We start from the raw sequence: 13,686 nt of genomic DNA, 5'->3' as shown, positions 1-13,686 counted from the left end.
CTAACAGTGACTGCCGATGTAAGTTGCTCAAAGGAGAATCTTAGAATACTGTTATCTTGTTCATATTTCAGGCAATTTTATTAATCAAAGTCAAGTTCGGCTTCCTGAAAAAGCTGAAGCGATCTCAAAGGTTCTGTCTGAAAAATTACAGGAAGTTCTCAGACACACACTTCGGAGAGTGCAGCTGGCTGAATAGCACAATTGTTCCATAACAAAACCTGAAGACCAGCCCAGCAGCACTTTGGCAGCACTTTAAATTAATAAGATGAAACAAATCTGTTTCACAGGTTTCCAAAGGATAACTCAGCTTAAGGAACATAATATTTATTTATGCCTTTGAAACAGAAGGAAAACGTAAAGATTTAAGAACAGCAAGTAAAACCTAGAACTCTCATGATATTTTTGTGAAATTTGCCAAAGACCTAAGCTCTGCCAGACCTTGGTGCAAGGAATCTCTGCTTGTGTTGCAGAAAGAGCCAATGTTTTTTCATCTGTCAGAGCAGTCATGATAGAGCTGGGCTGGAACGCGAGCTGAAATCTGTACACCAGCTGCATAACTGATGCAAAACGATTCCAACAATCTTGAGAACTCCTGAGTTCCTGTCACCAGGAGGAGAAAAGTTTATCTTTAAATTTTCTTAACATTTGTAGCAGCATCACCTCAGAGTTCTTCAGAAGAAATCTGTGTATTTCTGATGTTTGGCATTACCTTGATTTCTTTCAGGCTCCAGGGATATCAGATCTGTAACAGGTATTCCATGAAAAGTGAAAGCTGAAAAAGCAATACTATACACGGAGGAAAACCAAGGCAGTAAAGTTGGATTCTCTTCTAATCCAATAACATGAGCAAATACTGAAAGACTGAGAAGCAGAAAAAAGAAATTGATTTACATATTCATTAAGTAATTTGTATAATCAGAAGATTTAAAAGGTCGTTACTGGAACACCTGCCTGATAACAGATGCATAAGAATGAAGGCCGAAAAACATAGTTTTTGTAGAGATGTTGATAGATAAACAGTTGGCAGATTTACAGATATCTGCTGCGGCAGCATTAGGCTTTTTGGCTCAGGCTGCTGCTGTGGGTAAGGTAAATCTTCTGGAATTCCTGAATCCAGAACTTTCCCATTGCAAACCTTGATCATTGTTTATTAAGAATTTGATTGCTTTTAAATATCAGTGTTCCAGATAAATAAGCTTTTATCCAGTAGGGAAGTTTCATGCACTAAGGTCAAGTATGAATTTGATGTAAAGCAGGATGAAAGTAGTTCATGGCACCTGATGGAGCAGATACTGGAAAAAAATCATACAATCTTTTACCACAAGAAAACCAGCACAGCAGATGACTGTTTAGAGGGATGGGGGCACGGTGCTGTGCACAAGTCTGAATCAGGAATAAGGAGTCTGTCTCAATCCAGCTAAATTTGTTAATTTTGGTTTCAGTGCCACTCCATACCACTGAAGACCTCAGTCAACCATTTCCATAGACACAGCGAGTAATCATCGTGCTTCGTTGTAGGTAATGAACTGTTGGATATCCGGGTCTAAGCTGGCCACCGTATGCTACTGTTAGCCTGTTGGTGAGTTGTTTTCTGAGGATGCATTAGATCTTCTCAAATAGACAAAACCAGCATTATGAGCTGTGCTGGTTTTGGCTGGGGAAGAGTTTATTTTCTTCTTAGTAATTGGTATGGGGCTGTGTTTTGGGTTTGTACTGGAACCAGCACTAAGAGCATCAGGGTTTTAGTTATTGCTGAGTGGTGCTTATACGTAGAGCCAAGGCCTTTTCTGCTCCTCACCTCACCAGTAAGGAGGCTGGGGGAGCACAAGAATTTAAGAGTGGACATAGCCAGGACAGCTGACCCAGTGACCAAAGGGACACCCCCGCATGACGCTGAGCAATAACAGCAGGGTGGGGAGGTTGGTGGCAGGACTGCCACGATGGGAGCAGGTGGGCATCAGCCAGTTGGTGGTGAGCAATTGTTTTCATTGGTCTTTTTAGGTTTTATTTTCCTTTCTCCTATTTTTTTTTCTCTTTTCCTTACAATTTTTAAAAATTATTTCAATTTTCAGGTTATTTTATCTCAACCCATGAGCTTCTTTCTCACTTCTGCTCTTACAATCCTTTCCCCACCCCACCGAGGGCATGGTAATGAGTGAGTAGCTGTGTGGTGCTTCATTGCTGGCTGGGTTAAACCACACTATGAGCTTAGACATGAAATTCACAGATATCTCAGTTAAGGCAAAATAACATTCTGCAATCAGCACTATTACTGGTCTTAAGAGAGCATCTGGCTGCATTAACAGAATTAAATAAGTGACTTACATGTCTGCATTATCATCTGCATCATTAGTATTAATTTATAAAAATAGTTAAACATAAAACAATCTAACTTATGTGTCAATAAAGTATACATTTAATAGCTAGGGTATTTCCCCTCCTGTACACTTGCGGCTGAATCACATGAGTATTCAAGCTGGGAAGAAGTTCAGGATATAAACTAGTCCAATCCCTGCCTCAGTCAGGGTTAACTTCAAAATGATGACACAATGGTCAGTCAAGTTCTGCGCGCCTCTCGAGCAAGGACATTCCACAGCCTTGCTGAGGAACCTGTTCCTGTTCCATTTCCAGTTTCAATTCACTCTTATGATGGAATTTTTTTCTTCCATCCAACAAAAACTTCTCTTACTTCAAGTTGTTTCTATTGCCACGTATTCTCTTCATTGGTACCTCTGAGTAAAATCTTTTCTTAATCCTCATACAGGTAGGTGAAGACAGCAATGCAACCCCTCTTCTTCACTTGCCTGGGCTGGAACACAGGATTACTCCATTACAGGTGTCTTTGTTGGATGTCATGAGATGTGTTGATCCTTAAGTCCAGCTTGGCAGGATCCCATTGAACAGGACCACTCTAATCCTCAATGTATCAAGCACTGGTAGCAAGCTGGGGTCATCTGCCAACAGACTAAGGTTGCAATTCATCCCATCGCCCAAGCTTTTATTAAAAATGTTAAGTAGTATTGGCAACAGTATCTGCCCCACAGACTGCCACAGTAACTGGCTTGCAATCTTAATGTGCAGCATTATTATTCCTCAAGTCTGATGGTCCAGTTTCCCACCTGACTTTTGAGTCCACCCATGCAGTCCAACTCTCTCTCCAACTTGACTAAAAGGATACTATATAAGCCTGTGTAAAAGTCTCTGTTAGGAGGAAGGACAGGAAAGATGATATTCTCTGATCTTTTTTCCTCTGCAAAAGGGATGGTGATCAGGCAGAGTTTGCCCCTGGTGAACTCATGTCAGCTATTCTCAATCACCATTTTGTCCTTCATGCGTATCAAAATTAAATTCCTTTGCATAAACTCTAAAAATACGCTCTCATCTTCACAAGACGGAGGTTACATACTACCTCAGTCTCAAAGTATGTAAGACACAATTAGTTTTACAAAAATACTGACTTTACAACCCCCAAATAAGACATTTTTATAGAGAATAACCTCTTTACAGCTGTTTGAAAAAACCTTTACTAATACATCATTTCTATACACACTTTTATACATTTTCCTGCTTTAAATGTACAGAATAAATTCCAAACTTTAACTATTAAGAAGTTTACAAATTTTTTTTTTTCAGAAAGTAATACACCTTCCTTCCATTAATTTTCATGACAAAAGCTTCTGCGTGGTCAAGGATTCAAAAATTCATCCAAAATTTTCAGAGATGATGCATACAGGATTCTGAAACAGTATAAAAAACAACGCATAGCAGGATTAGATATGCTAAATGATTTCTTTGACAAGTTGTTCCATATCAGTTTAAGTATTAAATATGTCTTTACAAATTACTTTTTAAATAGCTGGGTTTTTTTTTCTTTCAACTTTTCCATTTTTCTGCTGATCATCTCTAGCTATGGTGTAATCTACAGCAAGCCAGTTTAAATTACTATGCCAGTTCAACCACATTTTCTAATATTTCATCATCTATTCAGAGAACTCACTCATTTTCTTCACAGCATTTTTACTCTTTTTTAAACATAAATAGTCAAATCTTTTACCAATAATTCATACAAAGGCCATTTTTCATTCTTCTACTTTCTTCTGTTCTCCCTCATTCTTCAGACTTCATAATTTTTCTCCTCACCTCCAGCAATCTTTCTTCCAAACCTGAGCTTTCTATTTTATCTTTATTAGCCATTGCCTCCTTCAGCTGCATATACACCCATCTTAGCCCTTTTCTGACTCTCTTTTGTCTCACACTGTTCCCTAAACCATCTCTGAGGTGAGCTTTGAAATTTCCATTTGGCAGACCCTTTTTACTTTCCTGTATTCCCTGAGTGTCACTCACCTAAGCCTTCATATTTGCATCCACGTGCAACTTACTCTAACATTGCTCTTAAATATCCTCAAAGACAAAAATGGGCACTTTTGGTCTTCTGTCAAAACATTTTTTCCACTGTTAACCACTATAAACTTTACCCTTCACGTTATTTTTGTAAAAGATCCTGTCATCTTTATTTCTCAAGCATTTTTTTCCTCTGTATATTTATTCATATAGTCCTAGACTGGTGCCCCAAATGAGCAAGGTCAGACAGTCATTAATCATAATGAAGTGATTTGGCACGAGACACTAAGACCTAAAATATGAGGGGCAACTCTGCATTCTCATCACAGTATCTCAGATGTTAGAGTTCCCTGAATTCAGACTGCCGTGAGTGCATCACATGGTCCTACTTATAGTGCTAGATCCTTTAAGCCATGAAGGAACTCAACTGTCAAAATAAGCTAGTATTACAATGGACTATTAAACTAGTATAAATAGTCAAGTACTGTGGGTTTAGACACAATGCTGTGTTGTATAAATTGCATTTTGTTACAATTTAAGGCTAATAAAACAATAGATCTGTAATGTTGGACCAGGTACCTGCAGTTCGTTGGCCAACGAGCCATCATTCAGAATAACCATTCAGAAAAAATCAGATACACAGTTATATTACAGAGTAACTCAAGAATCATTATTTACAGATACAACCAGAGAGCAATAAGAGTTTGGGAAGCTAATTGACAACACTGAAGAAACATCTTTCAGCACAGCCATTAGCTAAATTTAAATTCTAGTACCTATATATCTAAATGCTAATTAAAGTAAATACAAAATAATAAATAAAATGTATTCTTCTGTAGCACATTTGGTTTTACAGAGCATGGAACATTTTTATATATCCTCCAAATCACTGCACTGACAGCTTTATTTGTATTGTTTTGCTAGGCATAAATATTTGCATTTTATAAACTAAACTAATGTCTGTGCCATTACTCTTGAGGAATTCTCTCAATATACAATATGTTGTCCAGAATTTTAAAGTGCACTGAAGAGCATTTTAAAAATAATAGACCCACAGAGCCATCCTAACCTGCTAACTCAGCTGAAGAGGGAAGAATAAATTGCAATGAAAAGTTTTACCTCTGAATTAGTGCAACAATTCCTTGTTTAAGGGCAGCAATTTAATTACTACACCAGACAGCATTTTTCCTTTTTTCTTTTTTTTTTTGCTAATATATAATACCTTATTTCAAAGTCTAAATTTAAGATGCTGGTACAGAATGCCAAGTCTCTTGGGAAATTAAAGAATGTCAAAATTTCCCAGTATACCTGGATATTAAATAAAACAATGCCTCAAGGAGTTATTATGCATTCAGAAGCAAAAAGTAATAATACTATTAAGTATGAGTTTAAAAAGCAGTAATATATTTTAGCATGCATCAGTGCAGCACTGTTGTGTTCCAAGATTGTACTCAAAGTAATGATCAGAGATCGAGCTTGCAGCATACCATAATTAAAATTTTAGGGTTTGGTAAGCAGAGTAGGATGATCGAATAGTTCACAAACAACAGGGCGCATTTCAGACTGCATAGAATGGCGTGTTAGTGATTAGCACACCAGTGCCAGAGCACTACAAGTGGCACGTCAGAAAAGGCACATCTTGGCCCAACATTCTGTCTGCCTGAGAAAGTGAAAACACGCTGTCAATTAGTCAAGCAAAACCTGGTCATTGAAGAACTTCCTCCAGACCTTTTTTCATCATGAATTTTAACCTCAGGAGAGAGAAAAAACCCATACTTGTACAAATACGAATCCTTCCAAATTCTGCAAAACTGCAGAAGAGATTCTGAATTTTTGTTAACATATCGCAATTCTGATTCTTATTATACTTCCCATCATCATGTTCATATTCCTAATCTTTTAATTTTTCCTGCAACTACCTCTTGGTTTAGTATTCTACAAGGATAGCCATTTGGATATCACAAAATTAAAATAAAATACTATAGTATCTTATGCTCTTCATCTACCCCGACTTCTGGGTGGATTTGTCCCTGTTCACTGGACAGAGACAATCATACAGATTCATAAAGCAATTATCTGTGTTCTTACTGAAATTTATAGCCAGTAGTGCACTCAAGTGGCAGCAATTATTCATTTTAATGTGCCTATTTAATCATGTTAAAATTTTCTTTAATTTCTCAGCTTTTTCCACTGTCTTGATTAAAAGTGCACAGCTGAATCATGATAATCAGCTGCTCACCTTTCTTTTCCAAATCATTGTTGTTATTTTAAAAAAATATACTAGTAGAACAGTTGGCAACCCTATATTAAATGATTTAATGGGAAAAAAATTGCGTTTTGTGTATTTTTGTTTGATTTTGTTTCTAAGCTAGGTCCCAACCAAAAGAAATCTGTTCACAGCTCAGCAACTAATTAAAACAATCTACCCATGAAGAAAAATTACTCTGAGTTTTAGAAGTCTAATTATGTAGTGATTTTTTTTTTAAAAAAAAAGATATCTTTTGGTTCATTATCAATTTCATGTTACATGAGCACAGCGTCCTATGTGGACGCTCAAAGTCTTGGCAGCAAAATTTCCGTTCTTGGATTTATGTATCCTGGACAGGAAATGGAAGTGAAAGGTGCACTGGTTTTGAATTATTTTTTCCTTTCCATTTTTCTTAAAAAAAAAAAATTCACATTTGATGGTACATAACTGAACTGGCTCATATATATCATAAAACTTTCCGGTCTACTTCTTAAGATTATGTATCTCTTTAAAGAGAGTTACAGAATACCTCTTCGGCTCTGATATAATAGCAGATTTAAATGAATGAACGTGTATTTTGCTAGCAACAACACAGCTACTGTATTATGTTGTCCTGAAAATCAGGCTGTTTTTTCCTGGAAATAATCCAATTTACCTTCAGTACTTCTGAACTTACTCCAAATGGATATTTACTGCACAGCCCTCTAAAAGTTCTACCACTGCCAAAAAACTTAGTGCAGCTGTTGAGCTCCTTCATACAACCCAAGTGCAATCTCCAAAGACTTGAAGTATCATAGCAGGAAAGGGATATAGCCCATGTGGACTCCTTGATAGATTCATAATCTTATTTTCCATACAGTAGCACCTCATAACTTTAGTATTGGCTTTAAGTTAAGTCACAGGACAGTGGCCAAAGGTCTATGTTGAGTTACTACAATGCCAGAGAACAATATGCCTGAGGCTCATGATCCACCAGAAGCGCATGCTGTGGAAGTGTGCTTAGATCTGAAGAGCCATGCAAGAAAATGCTGAGCAAAATTAAGGTGTTTTGTTTTATTTTAAATTAAAAATCCATTGGATCATCAATTTGAACAATTAAAGATTGCAAGGACCTCTGTAGGCTCAGGCCACTGTGGTGCATTACTAACTTTCTCAATATTTTTGGATGAATGTCCATAGACTATGAAGAGAACAGACTGTTTGTGCTTTTTAATGTCTACTTTGCCTGTGTTCTCATTCTTTGGGCAGTTTAATAACTAGGCAGAAACCAAACATTCAAATTTTTAGACTTAAGCAACTTTTAAACACTTAAGGCTAAAACATTCATCATAACTGTGTAGTGTAGGCAGGTCTGAAATAAATGATTGTAAACGCAATGCAGCACATCACTTCAAGAAACTTATCCCAGAAAATCTGAAGTTCAACAAGATATGATATTGAAATCCAATAAAAAGAGCAAAATCTTTGAAAGTCTTAAAGTCATTGTCAGAGTCGGGTAATTTTTTTACCGTCTGCATAGGTATGGATTCATATGCCCAAGACAAAAATGTGGGAGAAAACTCTACTAATAAGAAATAATAAACGGACTAATTACTTTGTTCAACACCTGCTGCTAACAGAACTGAATATTGCAATATACAGGATCAAGTCATAACATATTTAAAATTAAATGCAAAACCCCAAACTAAATATCTGAAGATTGCAATCACAGCAAATGTATAGGCAGGAAATTTAACACTGTGCTGGGCCCAACACCTCACAACTTTCTTACCTACTATTTTAAATCTTGCAATCATTCAGAACACTTAAGTGTATTACATAAGTACAAAACAGCTGATTATTGCAAAGAGGGTACAGGAGGAGTTAAGTATTCGTTTCCTACAGCACATTTACCTTTCAGTGCTGCTAGATTCTTCTGTGGCAGCATCCTTGCATGTCATCAGCTTCCTTTGAATGGCAGGTACAAAATCTTTCAGAAGTGAAGTTTTGTGCTTACCTATGCGAAATAAGATTGTGTTGAGAAGTTCGACAAAAATAATGATTTATCAAAAAAAAACCCCTGCATATTTTAATAAAATATTTTTTACTATAAAGCATTGCTTAATGAAATATTAGATATTAAGATAAATTTTCCCTGTCGTGGATCAATTACTGTGTATTTCAGTAAATCCAACTACAGAGTTAGCAGACAGTTGCATTTTTAAACTGGCTACATAACAATTAAAATCCAAAGGTTAACAACATAATTTAGAAATGATATAACCTTAAATCTTGTAGAAAACTGGTAACTTAACATGATGACGAAATGTGCCTGTTGAAGTGTATAAGAATTCAGGTTTCAAAATGTATCACATAAAATAAACGAAGAAAACCTGACAAAAATGGTTTGGCTGACCTTTAATTATAATCACAATGCAGATAGTAGCTGTTAGACTAAAAATCCCTTCTATTTCTTCAGAGAGAATGCATTCCATTAATTCGTTTAAAAATGACCTATGGGAAAAATAAAGCAAAAATACATTATAAATCACATTTATTTCAAAATAGAACTGAACACAACAAGCTTGTGATTTTACTACCCTGCTACCATAGCTTCAACACCATAAATAACCAGTTTCGAGTTTAATTCTTTTTCAGGCTTTTATTGTGCTAAGACATCAAAATGAAGCATGCAGTTAAGAAAAGAACCAGCCTCCACTACTGATTCAGAAAAGATGTACGATTAAAGAACTCATTTTAAACGAACAGTCTTGTAAAATAAGAAACACTCTTAAAAGCAGTTAAAAAAGGAACCAACGCCATGTAAAATAAAATCTAGCAATATACTAAAAGAAAGGGACTAGGAAGTATTGCAGGTATATTTGGTTTCTCAAAATGTATTTGAATTTAGAAATGAAAAATTTAATGACAACATACAAGCTGTTCTACATTAGCAAGAACCTTGGAGAAATTAATGTAGAAACATTTACCTGACAACATTAACTGATTTCATAATTATGGACATTAAACTGCTTGAAAGAGGAGGAAGTTCTGAATTCGTCTTTGGTATAGTGAAGTCTGTTTCACGGGAAGTCTGAAAAAGTCAGCAACTGTTGCAAGTTAAGAAATTTACATACACAGAAAACATTGAAGCAAAACTATTTCAATAATTACACTAACCAAGACCTATCCTTAAATAATTAGAAGAAACATTCACATATGTTTTTTGCACAGCCTTAATCCAATTGTGTTGTGTCCAAATAAACAATATAAACTTTAATTAGGAAGGCTAAAACTAAAACAAATGAACAGTATTTGTACCAAGGTAAATATTTTCTACAGTTTTTCTGAATAGAAGTTTAATTGAACTACATTGTTGATAGCTATTTATAAAGGCATAGCCTACTAAACACAAATGAGTATCCTTTGTGTCTCCAAGTTAAAGTCTGCATACATAATAACTAAAAATAACTTAGGTGACATCGTTCTCCTGACCCCTGTGTCAGCTGTTTTTTGTATCAAGGCCTGAGTAGCATCACAAGTATTCAGTTAGAAATTAATTTTGAGGTACTAGTACAATAACATGGAGGCAGGGAAAACCCCAGCTGAGACTAGTGACTGCAACAAACAGTCATAATCTATGGGTATGAATCTGCGGTGTCATTCAAGACCATAAACTTTTACTCTGCAGCATACTAATATTTGCAGATAAACCTCTGGTATTGTTTCGGTTCCTTCTGCAACGCAGAATCTTAGCAGCTGCTCTGCTGTACTCAGTACTTGCTAGCAATCATTTACTGCCCTGTTTCTGACATATCTAACAACCAGAGTAAGAGTACAGCCTCTGCTAAACAACCTCTGCTCCCCTTTGTTAGTTCTCAAAGTTTCCAATCCTACTAGTTTTATTTTCTCCTAACACTACGTGCATTAGGAACATGCATTGGGAATGTTACCCTCCCGTTCAAGGACAGCATTAGTTCCTTGGATTTTCAGCACATACAATAACCTCTGCCTATATATTCTTTTCATTATTAGAGCTCTTTACTTTCCAAAGAAACTCAGATCAGATATTCACAAATCCTCTAGGCAAAAAACAGAGGAACTCAAAAAAGAGAAGCACAGGACACATAAGTGATCAGTGCCAAACAAGACATCAGTCTTCTTTAGAACAGGATTACAGAACCTCATGGGACAGTTCCAAGAATAAGGCACTGGACTCTCAGAGATCAGTGGTTCACTTCTTAGGTTCCCTAATGCTGGGTGAGATTGAATGAGGCAGGTTTAGCACAACCTCCCTTCTTCATCTGTTCCCTGAGCTTTTACTGCTGACCACATTGTATGGCATGGAATGTGCCTTTGGGTCAGCTGCCTTCGCTGTGTCCCCTTTCAATCCCTTGCCCACCCACAGCCTGCTCATGGGTTTTTTAGGGCAGGGGATGAAGGGGAGAGAAAGGTTTGACTTTCTGCAAGCACTGCTCAGCAACAGCCAGAGCTAACTGGCGTGCCCTCAACATTGTTTTAGCTGCAAAGGCAAACCACAGCAGCACAGGGACTACCGTGAAGAAAGTTAACTCCTTCCTAGCCAGACTCTGTACAAATAGGGATAGAGAGAACATCTCAAAAACAATGTTGCTAAACTCCCATGGTGCCTAATCTGTGAGAGGCAGGTAAGGTTTCAGGACAACTCTGTTTTTACACAGTTGTACTCATAAATCTGAGAGATATGCTGTAATAAGAAATTATGGCAAATGAAATTTCCTGTTTGTTCCATGCCAACACACACAAAATCATGATGGCAATTTCTGAACAGGTCAGCATCAACTTTACCTTCTGTAGCACATAATTTATCTCTGCAATTATTGCAGCTAGGAGAGTAGAGAGTACACCTCTGTGAACTGCTGGGCAAGACGAATGGCAGCACTGGACTGTATGTATGAATTCTCCAAGAGGCATTTGAATAGTGTGAATCAACTAAAACCAAAGGAAAACAGAGTCATGTTTAACAATGTTTAACTGAAATATTTTAGCAAGCTTCTCTGTGAAGAAGTGCAAATCACACCTTGAAAGCTACTGAGGTATTCTACACACCTAGAATTAAGAAGGGGAATCAGCAACACACTTTTAAGTCTATTCATATGTTTGAGAGAAACAAACAAATAAAACAATCATTGTAACAAAAAAGAACTGAAATGTTTTTCAGAAGTTCTCATTACTATCTAGTCTTTGCTATAAAATACAAGAAGCTAACTTTTCTGTGAAGATAGAAGCTTTTGAAGAACTTTAGGACATCAGACATATTTTGAAGCCGATATAATTCAGGCTGAAATAAATAAGATAAAATAATGACAATTTCTGCTCCCTCACAAGATCATTACATATAACCGAGTCATGGATTCATCTACACGTTAGGTAGCAATTTCAAGAGTAACGTGATACCTGAATCCCTTCTTCCTGCTGTTTCTTGAGTCTATGTGCCACACATTCTAAAACTTTCTGGAACACAGTCTGTACAGTGTGCAAAAGACTTGTCACATCATCTGACTCAGTATTCTGAGTTAAAGAAGCTTCAATAATTTCTTTTAAAGTATACAGTAACACTGGAGCACAAAAGCCGCCTCTCTCTAGAAAAAGAGATAAATATCACAACAAAAACTGTAATGAGTTCTTAAAATACAATCTTAGAATAAAACTCCATTATATACCAGAAATAGCCACAATTTACAAGTGTAGGTGATATGTTCAGTTTCAGAGCACCCTTAGCTGAAATTTTCATACAGTTCAATTAATATTTAAAGTATAAATCCAGTGTTCCTTCCAATCCTTAAAGTATAGGGATTAAAATTGCATATTTCTTCAGGAATTCTTGTAAGTCTCTCTGTACTGTGGACATAACTTTCCAAATGTAAGCTAAATTTAAATATTGCTACAATGTTGTATCCTAAGGCATACTGAGATAGATATATATCGATATACATTTTTTTTTATCTATTTTTAAAATATATATATGCATCCCTGAAGTATATATTCATAACTGGAATCCAAGAGCAAGGAAGAAACATCAATTATCAAAAGTGCCATGGTTCTGCTTGAACAGGTGGTTCTCTGCTTGTTTTCAGTGTCCTGAAAAGCTGCTGTGGCTTTCAACCATAACATTGGTACTAGCTAGCATAAGATGTAAACATCATTTTTTTTGAGACACAGACTCCAAAATGCTAAAAGCAACAGTTCTGCTAATAAATGAAAAGTCAAGTAATTATATAAGGAGATGTGGATATTGGTACAAAATACTGTACCTGTTTGTATAACTGAAAGAGCCATATCTAATAGCTGTGCTTGAAACGCGAGATTTCCAAGGCCCACCATTATGACATCTTTACATACTGAGAGGTAGGCCTAGAAAGATGAAAACGTATATAAGAAACAAAAATTTGTATAAAGTAACAATTCAGTGAAACCTGAAAATAATAAAATCACAAAATCTTAGCCAAGTTGCCTTGAAAGCCGGTACATCTACTTGGCATTAGTCAGTTTGCAGCCTTTGAAAAACATGAGTTCCAAACTTCTGCAGATGCTTCCATTGCCCTTTCCTTGAGTAAATCCAGTTTTTCAAAAAGCAGTGAATGCTCAACCCTTTTTCACTGAGGCTTAGCTCACAGGCATTAATACCTATTATTACCAAGGCAGAATATGACATATCTGCCTATCTTCAATAGCAAAACTAAAACCAGCATACAAACAGAGCTTTTCTCCATAGACACACACAGTTGCATTTGAAATAGATTATAATACTTATGTATAGGCAGAGTAGAGAATTTTTAAACAGTCTGTGTATCCATGAGCTGGGTTGTTCAAGGACACCAGCTATGACTAAAGTTAGTCCAAATCTTTCCCTTAACCAAAACCATATAGGACCCATGGCTCAATGCTAAAATCCACCCTGGGTTAAGTGATAGTATCAAGGGAATGTAACAGAAGACAAGTAAAAACTAGCTACTCTTCCCCCCATACACTTTATATAACCAAATGCTTCCTGTGATGGGCAAATGAAGACAAGCGGTAGGGGACATTGCTCTTTGTGTCAGAGAGCCTATCAGCTATGTTCAACAAATCAGTGGCCT

At 36.4% G+C, this 13,686-nt stretch overlaps 1 protein-coding gene across 1 annotated transcript in view; it reads right to left on the bottom strand.

Moving 5' to 3' along the window:
• Positions 1-1,798: 1,798 nt before the first annotated feature.
• Positions 1,799-13,686, bottom strand: part of NCAPG2 (non-SMC condensin II complex subunit G2) — a 43,875-nt gene continuing 31,987 nt past the window's right edge. The window contains exons 22-28 of the mRNA XM_054060548.1: positions 12,862-12,961; positions 12,005-12,189; positions 11,396-11,539; positions 9,559-9,662; positions 8,985-9,082; positions 8,483-8,585; positions 1,799-3,737 (exon numbers count right to left, since the gene is read on the bottom strand). Coding sequence (XP_053916523.1) covers positions 3,686-3,737; positions 8,483-8,585; positions 8,985-9,082; positions 9,559-9,662; positions 11,396-11,539; positions 12,005-12,189; positions 12,862-12,961 — 786 coding nt within the window. The 3' untranslated portion in view covers positions 1,799-3,685. The remainder of the gene's footprint in view (positions 3,738-8,482; positions 8,586-8,984; positions 9,083-9,558; positions 9,663-11,395; positions 11,540-12,004; positions 12,190-12,861; positions 12,962-13,686) is intronic.

Source organism: Cuculus canorus, chromosome 2 (genome assembly GCF_017976375.1).
Source record: "Cuculus canorus isolate bCucCan1 chromosome 2, bCucCan1.pri, whole genome shotgun sequence".
Taxonomy (NCBI): domain Eukaryota; kingdom Metazoa; phylum Chordata; class Aves; order Cuculiformes; family Cuculidae; genus Cuculus; species Cuculus canorus.
This window is presented reverse-complemented; position numbering and strand designations above follow the sequence as displayed.